This window comes from Trachinotus anak, unplaced genomic scaffold (assembly GCF_046630095.1).
Source record: "Trachinotus anak isolate AG129_WGS33_773 ecotype Australia unplaced genomic scaffold, CSIRO_AGI_Tana_v1 ptg000009l, whole genome shotgun sequence".
In the NCBI taxonomy this organism is placed as follows: domain Eukaryota; kingdom Metazoa; phylum Chordata; class Actinopteri; order Carangiformes; family Carangidae; genus Trachinotus; species Trachinotus anak.
This window is the reverse complement of record NW_027273860.1, coordinates 6,083,953-6,102,340: the sequence shown is the minus strand read 5'-3', so window position 1 is coordinate 6,102,340 and position 18,388 is coordinate 6,083,953. Positions and strand designations below refer to the sequence as shown.

Below are 18,388 nucleotides of genomic sequence, written 5' to 3'. Positions count from 1 at the left end.
ACTCCTGACTCACAAAAAAAATTCTCAGACATTTTGTTTTTGCCAGGTTCAAAGCTTTGGAGACTGTGTCAATACCTGTAAGGAGACGACATATTTACCAAGCAAAGAAGCATAACAAGTCCCTTGCAATCGCTTGCATCAGCGTGAATTATAGTGTCAGTTGTATTCATGAACCTCTGAGTGCTGTCGAAACGCAACAACTGCAAGAGACTCTAGTCGGCTACTTTAATCTACATAGTGCAGCTCCTTGACACAGTTCACAACAGTGTTTCAAAAAATGATTAAATTAAAAAAACAAGTGTGATTTTCAGCTGAAATTTCATCTGATTAAATTCAGGGTAATTCATGGTAAATACAAGCATGCCAGTGACGGTTCCATGCCAACCAGTGATAAAGGCCATAAACATATAAACCAATTATTCTATTGTTTTTTTTTTGTTTTTTTTTTGGATATTCTTCCTGTTTCTCCTAATTTGGAAAAAATTAAGATCAGATCCCTCACTGGCTTCCCACTAATTTTTACGACATTACACACACACCATCAAAGGTACAACAGCTGGGGATTTAAATTTATTTTATGTAAATGAGTCACTTACAGCAGTGTTGTATCAGCTGCCTTTTATTACCACTTGTTGTATTGTTACTGTAAATTGACCAAACAGACTTCAAACATTCAGCGTCAGGGGCCAGATTTTCCGTCGTCTTGCTCTCGTCTCAAAGGTGTAAGTACTGCAGCTTCATCTGCAACAAAGATGGCACAGAAACTGCTTTGGGGAGCAATCACCAGGAAGATTATCACCAGAACAAAATTACAAACACAGTTCTAACAGCTGCTTTTTTACAATGTATCGCATCTGGAAACTACATGTTCTGCATTATTGTCTCTGTGCAAGTATAGTTAAGGCTTTAGATGTCATTAAAGACTCCAGGGACATGTCCTGGGTGTTGTCTGGGGGATTTGGGGGATTTTAATGATATGAGGAGGAGGTTATATTCTGCAATTACACACAGATTGCACATGGTGCATTTTTAGGCCAGGATGGAGATGTTTTTATAAAGAATATTCTTAAATTTCCATGTTTTTAGGCCATAATAAGGCCACCGAAACAGTATTGAAGTATTCAGTACAGGAGGTCAAAATTTACATAACAATGCATAATAATAACCCTTATGACCCAGCGGTCATGAGCTTTGGGTATTGACTGAAAGAATGAGTTGCAGATACAAGCGGCTGAAATGAGTTTCCTCCACAGGGTGGGCTCAACCTTAGAGATAGGGTGAGGAGCTCCGACACCCGGAGGGAGCTCTGAGTAGAGTCGCTACTCCCTCATGTCGAAAGGAGCCAGTTCAGGTGATCCGGGCATCTGATTAGGATGCCTCCTGGGTGCCTTCCATTGAATGTCTTCCGGGCACGTCCAACTGGTAGGAGGCCCCTGGGTAAACCCAGAATGCGCCAGAGAGATTATATATCTCCTCTGGCCTGGGAACGCCTCAGGATCCTCCTGTAGGAGCTGGAAAACATTGCTGAGGCTTGGCTGCCACTGTGATCCGACCCCAGATAAGTGGATGAAAATTGATGCATAGATGGATGAATGAATGGATACATAATAATTTCAGTGTTTAATTAATACATAAAATGTGAAAAAAAATGAATATTAATAAAATCTTACACGGAGAACATGTGTTGGGTGTTATGGATTTTCAGGATTTTAATGACATGAGTAAGAGTTTATAATTTGCAATAAATTATGCATGGTATAATTTTAAGGCTGATTCTGCTATTTTTTTTTTTTTAAGTTAATGTTCTTAAATTCAGCATTGTAAGTCACGACAATTTAGAGCACTGAGAGATCAAATTTACGGAAAATATAATTTTATAGTGAAACAAATACATAACATGAAACAATAAAATAAAAAAATAAACATGTGCGTAGTCAAACACTTATTACTGGGGGTGTTAGTGCAGGTTGATTTTGGAATCCTGACCTCCAGTGTATTTTCTGAAATCCTGGCCGTGGTTCTGGTCAAAATGTTATGATATGTTTTTCTCACCATATATACATACCACGTACACGTTGCTTTGTCAGTCGTCAAGATGCAGTTTGTGAACACATCTCTAATGAAGTTTCCTTTGAGCGCACAACACAGGCCTGGCTATCTTGCAAAAGGCTCCTCAGATGGTGAGCCTCTAAGTCATCACACATGCCTCTGTGGAGCATCAGGCCTTTCAACTACAAAAGCCTCATCAAAAAGAGGTATGAAAAAAGAAAATCATCTTTTCTCCTCCTCCTCCCTTTCCAACCCCCTCACTGGTTCCTTGAGAAGGAGGCACCACTTTTTGAAACCATCGATCATTATTGTCAGATGCTTAGTTGTTGTTCGCCAGAAATAATCTCTTTTTATTTACTTAATTCTCTCCCCATACTCAGATGGACTGAAAGAAATCCCTTCAGTCTTTTACAGAATTGAATGTCAATTTTATTTTCAGCAAAATGATAAAAACATCATTTGCACAATGCTGCCTCTTCAAAATAAATAATAATACATATCGGTTGTACATGTCGACGCCCAATTTAAACATAATTTGTTTAAGCTGGAAAAAAAAGTATTGGCACAATATGATTATCATACAGTGTGTCCTTTCACCATCAATAAACAAACCATCAACATTATTGGTTTCATTTCTCAATGACAATACTGTATATGCTGGACTCTGCAAACTACAGAAGCAAAATTCATTTACTTACAAACTGCGACTTCACCCAGGTAAGGACTGTCACTGCTCAGAAACAAATTGTTATTTTTCTAGAGTCAAGGTGGCGTGAATTTTGCAATCAAGCACGACGAGGACGGATCCTTCAGCGAAGCTTTCTGATGTAGCAGACGTCCCCGGCCCCTCCCTCCCCCACCCCCACATCCCCCATTGTACAAAAGCAGAACAACTCAATCCTGGCATTTTATAGCTTGGAAATCATACATTGGACTTGGCAATAAAAAGGCGGAAGAAAAAACAGACTCAGACAAACACTACATTGCAACATCTGCAAAATGTATTGTTAGGAGAATAAGAGAAATTATATGCTTTCCTGTTTCACCCAGTGGAGACATCAAACTGACAAGAGAGTCGTTCTTTTTATTATTTGCACAACCTATGTCTTCACATCACTTCCTTAGCACATCTACTACTTGTTTATACTGTATGTGCACAGTCGCACTTTTCATATAGTGTTGAGAGGTATCACTGAGTCCATGAATAAACTGTCTCTGTATTTAAATGTTTATGAAAAACAGCCTCTCATTACCCCCTGTCCCACCGAAAAATAAGAAACCAAAAAAAAAAGAAAAAGAAAAAGAAAAACCCATAGAAATTGTTTTCAAATTTCATATGAACAGTCAAGTGACTACTGATTAGCCGCCAGGGACACAGCTTTTCATGAGGAGAAACTTTTTTGTTTTTTTTTTTTAGCACAAAGATAGCAAAGGAATGCATCAAAGCAAAGAGTGCTGGGCCCATGCCCATCGCTGGAATGAAAGGACAGGTGCCCCCCCCCTGTAAAAATGCTCCAACATGTATGCATTCTGCAGTCAATGGTTGGACTTGAGCCCAAAATCTGAAACCTTTAATGTCTTTTGCACACAAGGCTTCCTCCTCACTCAAGCCACTTTTGAAGTCTGTGTCGAAACTCACCATGGCACGCTTTTGAAAATCCATACTAGGAGGTAAACAAACCAAAAACCTTTGAAGTCAAAGTGTTCATCTTTCAGTCTCTCTTGTGTTGTCTTTGAATCTTTTCCTCCAGTGCACTAAGGCAGACAAAATCATTTTCTCTGACAATAATTTACTCTTATTTAAATGTTAAGAGAGACATTTAGGGGCTATGAGAAGACACTGGCGCCGTCGCTGTTGCCGTAGAGGTCGGCCAGCTTTTTGAAGCGTGGTCCCCAGTTGGTGAGATAGTCATAGTTCTGATCTGAGTCTGTACTTAGTGACTCCAGCGAGCTTAGTGACTCTGCTACTGAGCCGCTGCCTTCAAAAGCATATGTCTGCAGCGAGTCATACGGGGGAGCTGATGGGTCCACGTCAGCATCCTTAAGTCGCTCCCAAATAAACTCTCGAAACACCACATTGTCGGGCAGGGATTTATAGGAAGGGCGAGTAGCTGATGTGTAATGAAAGAAGGTAGGTGTGTCTGGTGTGACATCTCGCCGTACGTTGGGGTCTCTAATGATGTTCAGGTTGCGGAGGGTAACCATGTCAAAGGCCTCCGTGTCCTCCTCTCCCCCGCCCTCGTCGTCGTAACGGACGATGTTCTCTCTGATGTCTCTCTCCTCCTCAAGAATCAGAGGCTCCTTCCGCCTCCGACGCATTGTCACAATTAGCAGAACCATCACTGCAGAGACAGGGAGAGATGTCTGAATCAGTATTGACCGACAACAACCACACTTCCTGTGCCAGTTAGCTGAAAAGATGCAGAGATATGGAGCTTTTCAAAGAGCCAAATACATTATCACAGTGATTCCCAACCACAGGTTATTGTACTGCAGAGAGTACGTATACAGTGGCTTTACTAAATGGAAAAAATATAATTTGCGCACTATTTATTGCAGTTATGGTTGCAGTTAAGAGTAATGGGCAAATGGTTGAAATTGTTAGTAATGAATAAACCGTTCAAACTGTTAGCTAAAAGCAATGGATAAATAGTTAAATTAGGCAAATGTAAATAATAAATAGCTGAGATTGTTACCTAAAGTATAAACTGTTTTTAATTGGTTTAAATAGATATCTTATAGTAACAAATACATAGCTAAAACAGCTAAAAGAAATCTATAGAAAGCTGAGATAGTTAACTAAAACTAAATGGTTGAAATTGTTTGTTAAAAGTTACGGATAAATGTTTGCAGTATATGCTCAAAGTAATAAATAAATAGATCAAATTGTTAGCTAAAAGTATGTAGTTAGCTATAAGATGTTCAACGTAAATGTTTCAAATAGTTAGCCAAAAGTAAGATAAAAACAGTTAAATTAGCTAAAGAATAAATATGTATAAGTATGACCTTATTAAAGAGTTACCTAAAATTAAAGAATAAATAGCTGAAAGTAATGAATAAAGTTGATATAGCTAAAAATAAATAACTGAAATTCACTAAAAATAATGGATAAATGGTTGCAATAGATGCTAAAGGTAATGAATAAATAAATCAACTAGTTAGTTAAAAGTATGCAGTTAACCACAAGAATAAACAGATGAAATAGTTCACCATAAATGATTTGATGAATTGTTGGCCTAGAGTTATGAATAAAGAGTTGAAATAATTTAATGTAAATGACTGAAATTATTATTATTATTACAAAGTTGAAATACTTAGCTAAAGCAATGAATAAACAGCTGAAGTAGTTCGTTAAAAGCTATGGATTAATGGTTGAGACGTCCACCTTCAGCCAGTGGTACAAATGCAAACCTTACCAAACCAGCCAGAGACCATTTAAACATTATTATAGGCTAACAATATTCACTATTACAAAATTAACAGTGTTAAATAATATCCAGTTTAGATCCAGTTGGAAATATAACGTATTGTGTCAGTAATGAGTTTGTCTGACAGCTGTGGGGGAATGTCTGACTAAAAATGTTGGGAACCACTTCTCTGTGAATCCAGTGACAGTACTTTGCAAATTCTATGAGATTTTACATAACTAGACCTGCAATGTAATATATTGTGCTCCTCTGTGGTTTTCACCACCTACATTTCGCTTCAAGACCTGTACAAAACTCCACCAAACTGGAATCTGTGGCCCTGTGAGATCTTACCAGAAGCTGTCCTACAGCCTCTGCTCCCTCTCCCATACATTATTGCTGAAAATAACTCTACGCCCAAGCAAACTGGCAAATGTCTAATGATCCTCTATCCATCAATGTCAAGCTGGTGCCAGTGAAATATCGTTCCGTGGGCCCATATTTCTTTTCCTCCTCGGCGTTGAGCTACTGCAGGCGGCAGAGAAAGAGGCCCAGGAACCAAATTCAAACACCACTTCACACTCTCTAATAAGGGAGCAAATGGAAGAGATGGAAGGGAGGAAAGTGTCACATGGAAAGGCTGCAGGAGATGAATGGGCAGCTCTCTGTTGGCTGTTTTGTGACTGCTGGCACCCTTCAACAGCAGCACTAGTATCACCACTCAACAGTTTTTGTGAAATACTTGGAACAGTTCTTTCAATATAAATGCACTACTAATATCCATGATACTTTTTTAGTGCTTTGAGACAGAACACCAAATATTTCTGTGGAAGATTGTTTCCTCTGATTTTAGGAACTTGAGTCACTCTAAATTCTTTTCGATTCAGTAAGGCCTCTACAAAGTGAATTACAAAGTGGCACGTTGAAATAGAATATTCTCAGTGCTTTCCAGCAAAGCTCTTTAGGGTTTAATGCCTAGAAGACAGCCACGATGCGTGACAGACTGGAAATGGGCCAACATCCAATCACTTCCTACTAGGATGAGCAGGTGGATGGCCATGCATACAAATACTCAGTCTACGTCAGGTACCAAGGGCCTTGTAAGAAATGATTTCCAGCCCATACAGTTTAGCAAACACATAACCATGATACGACAGGAGTCCCACTCTTCATAACGTGCTTACTGATGATGTACACGGAGGAGAAGATCAGTTTAGTGTTACAAAGGCTTTTGCTGTAATTGAATTGTTTAAATGATCTACCCTGCACAATCGATAGTGAACAAGGTGAGGTTTCTGTGCTGCCCTTTGCTTACTAGCATGCATCAATGAATGCACTTTCTCATTAGTGTTTTTTTTTCCATGCTCTGTGTAATTCTGGCAAAACTGGGACTGATTATTCACCCATTTTGTCACCAACGCACTTCCTATGTCTTTATGTTTCTAAGAGAAGTCTCAATCAGCAACTGCAAAAAACTTTTATGTGCAAATACTGGTTCCTGGGAGAAGGATGATGTTCAAAAGACCCCAAAATCTAGTTTCTCAACCAGCTTTCAGTATGAGTGATAACTGGTCCAACATTAACACCGCATTTGTGCCAGATTTTGGTTATGTTATTTGATTATGAGAGATTTCTGGTTTCAAGTGGGCAGGGCTTAGTTGGAGAAAGTTGATGTCATGTGCTTGCATGCACCAATCAGGATTTAGCAACATTTGAATTCACTTTGGCGTTATTGTTTATGTAACCAGTAACTATGTAACCAATCTTATATCATGTGCACATATTCACATAAAGTTTTTGAGTGTTTACACCACGTCACCTGACTTTCCCTTTTGCTTCCGTCATAATTACTATGGCCACTAGAGGCTGCTTAACAGTTAAACGTAACACTGACAAACTAAAGGGTTATTTTATTTGGAGAGGACAGCCTCTTTTCTTCTTTCTATGTGGTTATCTGATATTTTTCCTTATGTTATGTTTTGCTCTTTTGCCTAAGTGCTTTTTCTCCACCTGTAAAAGACCATAGGCTTCATAGTGTAATATGGGACTGATTTGTAAAAAAAAAAAAAATGTTTTATCTAATGTCCCTAGAGGACCATATTGTATAATGTGAGCCAATTTTCTATGATACTGGCATTTTTGTTATCCATGTTTACAACTGAAAGAGCTCAGCATCGCTGTTGTTTTCATAATTGAGGAACTCATTGACCTTAATTTGTATGTACAACAGAAAGCGTAGCTGGTGTGCTCTAATTGGCAGATTTTTCGAAGGTAAAAGCCAGTAGTAGCCTTTATGCGTACGGTGCTGTTTGCATAGTGCTGTCTGTCTGTATGAATTTCTGCCTGATGAAGGTCTGGGGACCAAATTGTCGGACAGCATGTGGTTTTCTTCTCAAGTCTGGAGTTTTTGATCCTTTCCATCTACCACTGAGACTTTAAGATGTGCAAGAACTTTTCCGAAATCACAAACTCGAAGTGCAAGGACTAAATTTACAGTCTTAGAAACTGCAACAAGGCTGAACTGAAGGACGAGCATGGAGGAGAGCATGTACAAATGACAAATGAGGATATTTCGTGCCTCCTCATCGACATGACAGATATCAGTCTGCTGCATGGATGACATTATGCACCACCGCATGATGAAGGGCACAGAAACAATCAGAGTCAGCAAACACAAATCCTCCATGTTACTGGCTACATGTTATTCTCTATCAGTGCCGCTGTATGTTTGCTTCATGATTCAAGTAGCTGATGGCGTCTTTGTTGCTGCTGATGTTATCTGTCACACCGTTAACTGTGTATTTGTCTAGTTTATGTCCCTGTTTACTGTCTCACCAACATCTCTGTTTTTATATTTTCTCTGTATCCTTCTGAAAGCTGTTTGCAGTTTTCTCCCAGTTCCTTTACAATTAGTCTTTTTAGTTTTTGCCAGAATGTCATTATCAAGATGAATTTGCTCTTAATTGACTTGCTCAGTTAAAAAAAAAACAAAAAGGCTGATTTCCTTTTCCTCTTTTTTTGTTCTTTTTTTTTCTTTTAAATTTTTAGCACAACAACCAGTTGTATTGATACCAAATAATTACACGGTTTAAGCACACGAATCTGATGTGGCTGTTCACAGGTTTCAATGTGCACAGTGGAGCTTAAAGATCAGATCTGAAGAAGAAATTGTCTGCTGTCTGAATACAGACACATAAATAAAGACACAGACAGAGAGCTAACACAGGAGACAGAGATGAACGGACGTGGTGATTTATAGAATGAGTCTGATAAGTAATACTCAGACAGAAATAACTGTCTGGAGATTTGGAGGGCTACGCAATGTCCTAATTGGCCCTCTGGAGGATTGAGCAATACCTGACCTATACTGGGGGAAAAAGGCACCAGATCTTAACAAAATAATGATCATCTCAGTAGTTTGGATGTGTCATCCAAAAGTGACTGTATCATTAAAAAAAGGTTTTAAATGACATTTACAAAACTGTGCCCGGGCATTTTCAGGAATATTATTGTAAGGAGCAGACGACAAGCTCAGTAATTAAATCTAAAAATATCAACCTATGATTAATGACCACTTAGCTTGAGTATTTAGAGCCAACGCTAACATGCACACAGCTCTGTGCTTTGAAGGCAGGCAGGTGAAAACAGCACGCTATTGAGGAATACTAAGGCAAGTAGAGGACCGGCACTTTCTCCATGAGCAACATGCATTGTAGTTATTAGACAGATAACAAGAATCAGTGTTGCTGGTGGGAGTGTGTGTTCCTCTCACCTGATGAGAAAGAGAGAGATTGATGGAGGAAGAGGGGTGGGGGAGCATATGTAAGACTGACAGCACCTGAGGATGCCGGCAGTGAGATGCAGCTTGGGTCTTGTTCGTGTCTCATCCGAAACAATACAATCACACACTATCACAGCTGCAATTGCTACCTACAGATTGAAAGACGTCTTGATGGAAGACCATCAAGGAAGATCAGAATAAAGGATTGAGCAGAGTGGTCGCGCATGGGCTGTTAATACAAGGGAAGAAGGAGGGGGGAGGGGCTCTGGGTGGGGGAGGTGAATATGCACAAAAAGGAAACAGAGAAAAGAAGCAGAGGCTGATCCAATTGAGCAAAGCTGACTGATGGGGACAACTAAGGACACACACTCACACAAACACAGAGATAAGGCAGCGTGGAGGTATATTAAACTGGAGGCCATTAGTTCTAAGCCTATGGCCTGAGGCCATGCTGAGCAAAATAGAGCTAGCTTTCATTAGCAATGCTGGGTTCAGGGTTGCACGGCCACATATTTCCCCCTGTTGGTCTTTTGAAGTTTTCATTTATCACAAAAAGTATTCTCTGTTGAAATAAAAGGAAGGCAAACTTCAAGGGGACTGGCATAAAAAGCAAAGTTTGACCCCATTACAGAACTCATTTCAGTTATTGTATATATGCTGCTTAGATCCTCCTCAGCTTTCAGTGAAGATCACCTAAGCGTTAAACTATGACTCTGCCCTGATGGGGTAACGCTTTGTCTGTGGGTTTTATGAGCAATAACGCAGCCCGAGGGTGATGGCACAGTGCTGCATCATCTTTAAGGGTATGTTAATGAAGTCTCATTTACAAGTGTCTTTACCAACATCTTAACATATGGTGTAACACTAGAAAACTGAAGCGCTGTCTGCCCTTGAAACGCAGTATATACAGTACTTATATCTATGACCTCCTTGAGATATTATAATTAAGTTAATAAAATACACTGACACGTAGCTGGCTGAGAGGGGAAGACGATCTAAAAGCTAAAATCTCATCACTGACTCAGGCTGCCTTCAGGTACTGCTTTCTCTCATTGCACACTATTTTTTAGTATTGTGTGCTCAAACGCAGGAGGGTCTGGCTGTTACATAAATGACACGTAATCATAACTGGCAATAAAAGGTTAATAAAAAAGTTGCTGGAGACTTGGAAACTATAAATACTTTGCAAAAGAAAGACTGAAAGGAAGACTTATGTGTTTATTCGTGTGTCCAATCAATTGTCTTGGATATTTTTAAGTATCAAAAATAGATATTGGATATAAATTAATGTCATCACAACCTGAGCGACAAATAATCTTATTATCTTACATCCCTGAGAGGTTGAACAAACTGAATTAAATATTTGACATAAATTTAACTTAACAGCCTTGGGCGACCATATACTGGCTCAGTTCTTCTTAGAGAACAACCCACAGAATGTGTTTTACAATCCAATGGGTGCACTGAACACTCACAAAACAAAAATACCCGAAAAACCCCACAGAATGCAGTATTACGACTGCAATTAACTGATCCTGCTGGCAGGATTTCAGATGCATTTACGTGCAACCATCCCTACCGCTATTCAGAGCTGGCTGACCTGGGTCACACGTATTTACCAAAGAGGAAATATGAGGGGAAGGTACCCCCCCCCCCCCCCCAGGTTTGACCTGTGCAAGCTTCTCTCAGACACTCAACTGCCTGAAGAATGCAGAACAGTGGAGATAAGTCTGAAAGGGCGGTGAAATGTGGAGGTTTAACGGTGCTTTTGTCGTACAGTGCTGTATACCTCCATTACCTGCACTTATATCTGAACTTAAATGTGATCTCAAAAAAATCTATCCTGCATCAATGAAAAAAAGAAAAAAAAAACACACAGAAAAGTGTGCTGCATACTCAGTGTCTGACTTACTTCTGTGAGTAAAAGTATTACACCAACACAAAAAAAATTTTTTCAAGTAAAAGTTCCTTCCTACTTTAGTACCGAAATATGCTTAAAGTATTAAGAGTAAAAGCACTGGTTCTTCCTGTTTTTGATGTATCATTATATTTTAACTATTTGATATACAGTTTCTGTAGGTAGTTTCCAAAGGATCACAAGATAAAGTTGATGGAGTTGTAAGATGACTAAGGAAACAGAAAAGAAGAAAAAACTAAATTCAGAAAGTAGAAAAAGTACTCAATTTTCAGACTTTTCTCTAATCTTTCCTATTTAAAAATAAAACTATCTGAGAACTGTCCTTGGTGAAAGTGCTAACAACTCATAAACATTTGAGACAAGCCTTAGTGAAACACTAGTTCTCTTTGACAAGCCAAAAAGGCTGAGAACTGATGATTTAATCTATAACAATGTGTTTTGTTTTATAAGCATTATCTAACGAATTAATGAAAAATCATGATCCGCAAAGTAACGAGCAACTACAACTTTCCGAACAATGTAGTAAAAAGTAAACTTCTGAGGTTTGAAGTAGCATAGAATGGAAATACTCAAGTACCTTACAATTATACTTAAGTACAGTCTAAGTTAATTCCCCTCACTGACATACTCTACTTGCTACAAAATACTTCCAACACACCTTTTGTAATAAGGTGGTCTATTTGAGCTGTCAAAGCCCACTCTGTTGATCTGATAATGCCACGTTGCTGCTGCTGCAATGCTAATTTGCTAACCCAATTCACAAGAGCTTTGTGGAGGCATAACCATATTTGTGTAGTGCCTTCTGCTGCTACTTTCCAGCATCCAGTGACTCGGTTCCCTTGTCATTTATCATATTAGCAGTTACGGCTAATCGGCTTCGCCACAAACACACATCTCAAACTGAAAGTGTAGTTTCCCTGCTCTGGTGTCAGCAGCCTGTGACTGCAGCGACTCTTCCCAAAGGTTTTGCACTTCACTGAGATCCTGTGCATCACTGCTTCACCTTACCAAGCTAAATATTTGCCACTCGTGCTAATATGTGCTTCGGCAGTCGATGTATTGGCTCAGCTCAGTCTGTGTTTGTGTGCTTGATAACATCAGTAGCTATTAGCTACTGACACTGCTGTTTGTTTTATTGCTTTCCTGCAGATGTGGATGTCTTTGCTTTTGCTTGGTGCTAATTTCTGCTTACACGCGGCTGCCATCTATTTAAGTGCAGTAATTGCATTGACATCAATTGTGAATGAAGTTCCTGTATTGACCTCAGGTCATCTTATTTTAATTGTTAGTTAATAGCTGGGATCTGAGGACACAGCACATTTGTTAGAAAAGGGCAGCGACTATTAATGGAATGTAAATAAGTACATTTACTCAGGTTACTTCAGTATTACCATTAAATACTACTTAAGAATCCTACTGCACTATATTCCAAAGAGAAATATTTAATACTTTTTACTTTACCACATACATTTCACAGCTTTAGTTACATTTTATATTTAATTAATATAAAATATGATATATAACTTAGAATAAAATACAGTATGTTATAATCTAATAAACTACCAACCTGTATATAAAACAGTTTATAGTGTGAGTAATAATTAACCAAAAATAGATTATATAAGAATATAACACTCATAGGGGCAATGTTTCTGCAGATAACACTACTGTACTTACTGTTGTTTAAGTAAAAGAATAAATACTTCAACAAGACCATGATAAGACAAGTAAAAAAAACAAAACCTGCAGATGTATTGGTGAATAACCACAACTGAATTGTTAAATAAAATGTCACATCTGATAGAAACAATGACCAAAGCTGAAAAAATAAAATTCTGGTTTGTAAAAACGGTGGCTTCAGCCAAAAACAACAAAAACAAACAAACAAAAAAAAAACCATCAGTAGTTCAGTAATTGTTACATGGACTCCTGTCTCTGACACAGAGGTCACGTGGATCTTACCCAGAAGTGTGATGATGCAGCCTAAAATAGCCAGGAGGGCGCCGGTGCTCAGGCCAGTCGCTGTGTAGGCCACAGCTCCACAGGACAAGGCCACGCCGTCAGAATCACAGTCACACACGCGCACTGAGAGCGTGTTCGTGCTGCTGAGGGCAGGACTTCCACTGTCCACGATCAACACGGGCAGCCGATACACAGGCTGCTCCCGTCTCCTGAAGCCACCTCGCTTTGTCAGTATGGAAGCTGTGTTATCTGCAGAACAGAGTAAAAGCCAACGCTGGTCAGACATGTGAGAAAAAAAAAACATGGATTTAATATCGATATTGAGTTCAAATGAACAATGAGCTGCATATATATAACTAGCAGGAGGCTTAACTTCTGTTCTGTAATGATTGCTGTGCAGTTTGAAATGATTCTACTGTATTATAAGCAGAAATGCCAACAGATGGTGTCATTAACACAATTCATTACATGACACACTGTGGCGTGTCTCCCTGGTCTTGACCACCTGTTGGCTAATAACAGCTTTGGTTTGATGGTGAGACCTTATATGAAATCTAAGCGTATGAGAAAGAATGAGGCAGCCAGAGGAGAACAATGTGCCATTACAGCGGCTAAAAAAAGCGATTCCATGACAACTATATCAATAGATTGAAATGCACTTTCAAACTGAGCAGTCACAATTGAAATGTAGATTTTGCCTTGAAGGGCAAATCCTTTGTTTTCCTCAGTGATATTCAGATTTCTCTCAGAAGTCTAAGAACAAGGTGTAAATGAATATAGAAATGGGTTCTTTTGTCACATTAGTAAAATCAGGAAAATGTTCTTATGGGTGAAGAAAAACACGCATTTGGTCGATAACGGCTGTGATGGGTTTCAGAAATAATGCACTTAAAATGTTAATTAAACATGTTTTTTGTGCTAAGTGTGAGACATTTGGTCGTCCCTGGTACATGTCCTCAAGGGACATGTGTTTTCAGCTGGGCAGCAAACACACATACATGTAAAAATAAGACATTCACACATTGGATAGTTAATTCCAAAACCATGGGCTGCTACAACAGCCTCTATTCTTCTGCTTTCAGACTTAAGATTTTGGACCCTAGCTGCAGGAATTTGCTCCCATTCTGTAACAAGAGGATTAGTGAGGTTGGTCACTGATGTTGGTGATACGGCCTGGCTCACAATCGGCAATCCAGTTCAACCAAAAGGTGCTGGGTGGGGCTGAGGTCATCAGGCTCCTCACACTAATTCTTTATGGATCACACTTTGTGGACAGGGGGAGGGGGTTCAGAAACCAAGTGTTTAGGTTACCTAACCTTAAAGGCCCTAAAAACCTTTTTGTGATGAGTTCCTACATGGGCACATTATTTTCTGCCAAAGTAAGAACAGTTTTGGTTATTTCACATAATATTTCTGCAATTGTTGTTTTCGCTGTGCTTTTCTCAGTGACCTACAACACCTACAGATGTCTATTTTATTTTGACTGCTGCTTAATTAGTCAAAATATATATTGTTAAAATAATTTTGTGTCTAAGGTTTTAAAAGAATTCCTCTAAAGCTCACTAATTAACACATTACATCTTGTTTGTTTAAGCCATACACAAACAGAAATGTTAAAATGACAAGGTGTTGTGTTACAGGAAGTTAACCATTTCTTAGCCAGGTGCAGAGGCTAAACTAACAGTTCCCTGGCTGTAGCTTCACACCAAACCAACAGATATAAGAGGGGTATTGATCTTCTCATCCAACTCTTGGCAAGAAAGTGAACGCTCATTTCCCCAAATGATTGTGTTTCAGTAGTCTAACCTTAAGGGGGCTATTTGTAAGTCTTCTCTGCCGCCAAATGTGGTTTCTTGTGTGTGGAGCGAGTGGTAGTGATTGTGGCTTGGCAAGAGCTTCATCCGTTGTTGCGTTTACCAGTCAAGAGGTTATAATATGGCCTCTGAGTAGCGCTTCATCTTCAGGGCAGACTGGAGGGTACAGTGAGTCGCTGTTGGAAAGTGACCAGCATAGGCTGAGGCTGTTTCTTCTAGACTGGTAAGTAAACAGCTGTTAATGCTAACACTGGCTATATAGCAATAGCAAAACCTTTAATCGTTAACTCCTTTAACCGTACTGCTAAAGCCAATGTTGTAGAAAGAAATTATTTTGAAAACATTGGCATCAAATGAGCACCACTGGAGTTTTTGCAAAATTGTCGAATAGCTATATTCTTGCAAGGTGACAGGGATGGATGTACACATACTCACTGTCTAATCAAGGTAAACACAATGCAGTGTATGCTCACAGAGAACCTTTCCTCAACAAAGCTATCAAAAACTGTCTTACAGCCAAGATGCTCTTAATCTGCTGAAAGGTAACCTCAAACATCTAGTTCATCATGTTAACACAGGTGTGCTCTCGCATGGATTACTGTGGCAAAACCCAGCTGCTTATGCAACCTCTGAAATGTAACGTGGCAGCCTTAGCCAATGCTCCGACATGTGTGAACAAAACACTTAACATGGGGCATTACTTCAGAGAATGTATCAGCTCTGCACATGTTTTTAAAGCAGCTGGGTTTCATTTAAGTAATGATGGATTCAGGGACAATTTGTTTGTGACTGTAAAGAAAAAGTTTTCCTATAGGAGAGGAAAATCTTCTTCATCTGCCCACTGCTTTACGTGTAGGTGGTGGGCAAACCACTATAGTACGAAGGCAGTTTCCTGCTTGTTTGCTGAGGTTAAGTTATTCTGTGATATATCATTCAGAGACCCTGCACTAAGCAGAGCAAGGCTCTGGTGTTGTGGATTGTGGCTCAAATTAAATTGTCCAGATGTGCTCCAGTTGTAGAAGAAAGTTTGCTTTTTCATTCAGTTCTGGTGAACAATTACAAAGAAAGGGAAGAAAGGGTGTTGTCATAGCAGAATTATGATTTCATTTGGCACAACCGGGCAAGCCGGCAGGCACCGGTTACTGTGCTTTTTCTTCAGAGTCAGATTGCAGAGTAGATTGTGTCCAGATGCAGGGCAGATATAGAGGGCCAGGGTGAGCAATGGCCAAAGTGTCAATTGCATTGCTGCCAGGCTCAATTCGAAGGAAGTAAGCAGCAAATATACCGTACTGAACTTGACCAACACCTTTAACAGACTCCAAAGGCCACTGGCAATTCTCTCGAGGGAGGTTTTGATTTAGCAGCTGCATGCAACAGGGCTGATCTGATACCTGGAGCTTTGACAGGGATGTAGAAATGAAATTTAAAATTGGTGACTGACTTCAGGCTTTCTGCTGGGTTCGACAAGTTGACTTTAAGACTTTTTTTGGATCTTGTTATATAAGATAATACTCTAACTTGTACATGGAAATTATTATCTTGAATACAAGAAATCATTTTTGGGATGTAATTTAACACCACTTTTAATTGATACTTGTAGAACATTTTGCTGGTAATACTTTCGTACTTTAACTCAAATAGAATTTTAAATGCAACATTTTTCCATTGTAGTATTGCTACTTTTACCCAGGTAAAAATTGAGTAGTTCTTCCACCACGGTTTGAATTCTGTTTCACATTCATACTCTCCAAAATATGCAAGTATGTTGTAAAACCAACATTGACAATATGGCCTAGAATGATTTATTATTATATCACATTTTGTCAGCAGTTTATAAATACCAATGATATTATTGATCAAATGAATGCATCTTGGACCCAGATAAGCAGCAGAAAATTGATGGCTGGAGTAACTAATGAAAAATGATTATTTCATCAAGTTTTTGCTAAAACTGACACTTGATGAGCTTACTAGCCTCTGTAGCTAGCAGTAGTGACTGTGTGTGCTACTGGTTTATGTCTAGTTTATAGGTGTATAACATCTCCCTGCAGTCCACAATCAAGTGCAAAAACATTTTATAACTTACATTACTGCCTATGTTAGGCAAGAGAATTTTTTTAATACCTTCTAAAGTCCTTGTTTGAGGAAACTGAACTCAGTGGGTTCTGTTCAAGCCCTGCAAATCCCCTGCACTTAAAGATTTCTGTGAGACACATCCATATAACCACAGATAATCACAGAATAACAGTAGGAAAATGTAGCCTGGAGGCGATATCAAAGCATTTCAGCGAGGGTGTTGTACCTTTGTTATCTCGCAGAGTGAAGTTGAGGTTGCCTGCAACAGGTGCAGCAAGGGCGAAATAAAAGCGGTGACCACTCAGAGGTTCATCCTTATCCACCGCACTGATGGTCTGGATCACCTGAAGACAACAGGAACACAAAGAGACATTCAAGATTAGTTACCTTACTGATCTTTATCTGATCTCACCGGCTGGTTGGGTGTTAACTCAAGCTGTAAATTGTTTAATGTAAACATGCAGTAAGAACTGAGTGTTATTGTCACTCATGGTATCAATTTGAGGAAAGCATTGTCGTCAAGCCTTTTGTATATGCATCACTTTTCACTCTGTCCTAGATTTATATACACAGTGGCATTAATCTTTCTTAAAAGGCAAAGCAACAGTGCAAGTAAACTGGAGAAAATCAGCTTGATTCTGATTGATGGAAAAGATTTTCTTTATAATGTTTGGCTGTGGTTTTCTGTCATTTATCTCTTGAAGTACGGTAAGTGCTTATTTGGCAAGAGCTTGGCAACCTCTTAGGGATAAAGTGTTTTCTTTTGGGAATTGATTTCTCCAAAGCAAATCATTCTCCAGTGGTTACTCTCTCAGTCCTAGTCCCTCAACCATAACACATTTAGTGATAATGTTTAATATTAACCCTGTAATGATCCCACCCAGAAAATACAACAGAAAAAAATATATGTTTTCGACGTTCTTAGCTTCATTGGGTGCTAATACAAAAATCTGTTTTATTATTTTCAACTCAAAAAACACTTTTTAAATTATGAGCCTCTACCAAACAGCTAAGGTCCATTCATGGTAAACATACATCTCTTTCAAATATTAGTGATGTCCAGTTATAGTTTGTTTATTGGGTTTTAGTATGTAAAGCCCAATAAATAAAGCATTTTACACGCAACATAAAAAAAGAAATATCTTTTTAAAGACATGTTTAAAATGAATAATAGTCTATTGGGGCGATGGATTCTCTTTTTACAACATGTGTACCCTACACACTTCAGTCTGGACACACCCTTTGGGCAGACATCACAATACCGCCGGTGATCAGAGTGAAGTTTGGAAATGTCCACAACTATCATTACTATCTTTACAGTTAATTCACATTTGTCAAGAATGTTTTTGAAAAATACTCCAAAGTCAGTCTTCTTAAACTA

General features: G+C 38.9%; 1 protein-coding gene across 1 annotated transcript in view; it reads right to left on the bottom strand.

Moving 5' to 3' along the window:
• Positions 1-2,923: 2,923 nt before the first annotated feature.
• Positions 2,924-18,388, bottom strand: part of LOC139625122 (cadherin-7-like) — a 91,780-nt gene continuing 76,315 nt past the window's right edge. The window contains exons 10-12 of the mRNA XM_071484790.1: positions 17,234-17,351; positions 13,118-13,366; positions 2,924-4,391 (exon numbers count right to left, since the gene is read on the bottom strand). Coding sequence (XP_071340891.1) covers positions 3,877-4,391; positions 13,118-13,366; positions 17,234-17,351 — 882 coding nt within the window. The 3' untranslated portion in view covers positions 2,924-3,876. The remainder of the gene's footprint in view (positions 4,392-13,117; positions 13,367-17,233; positions 17,352-18,388) is intronic.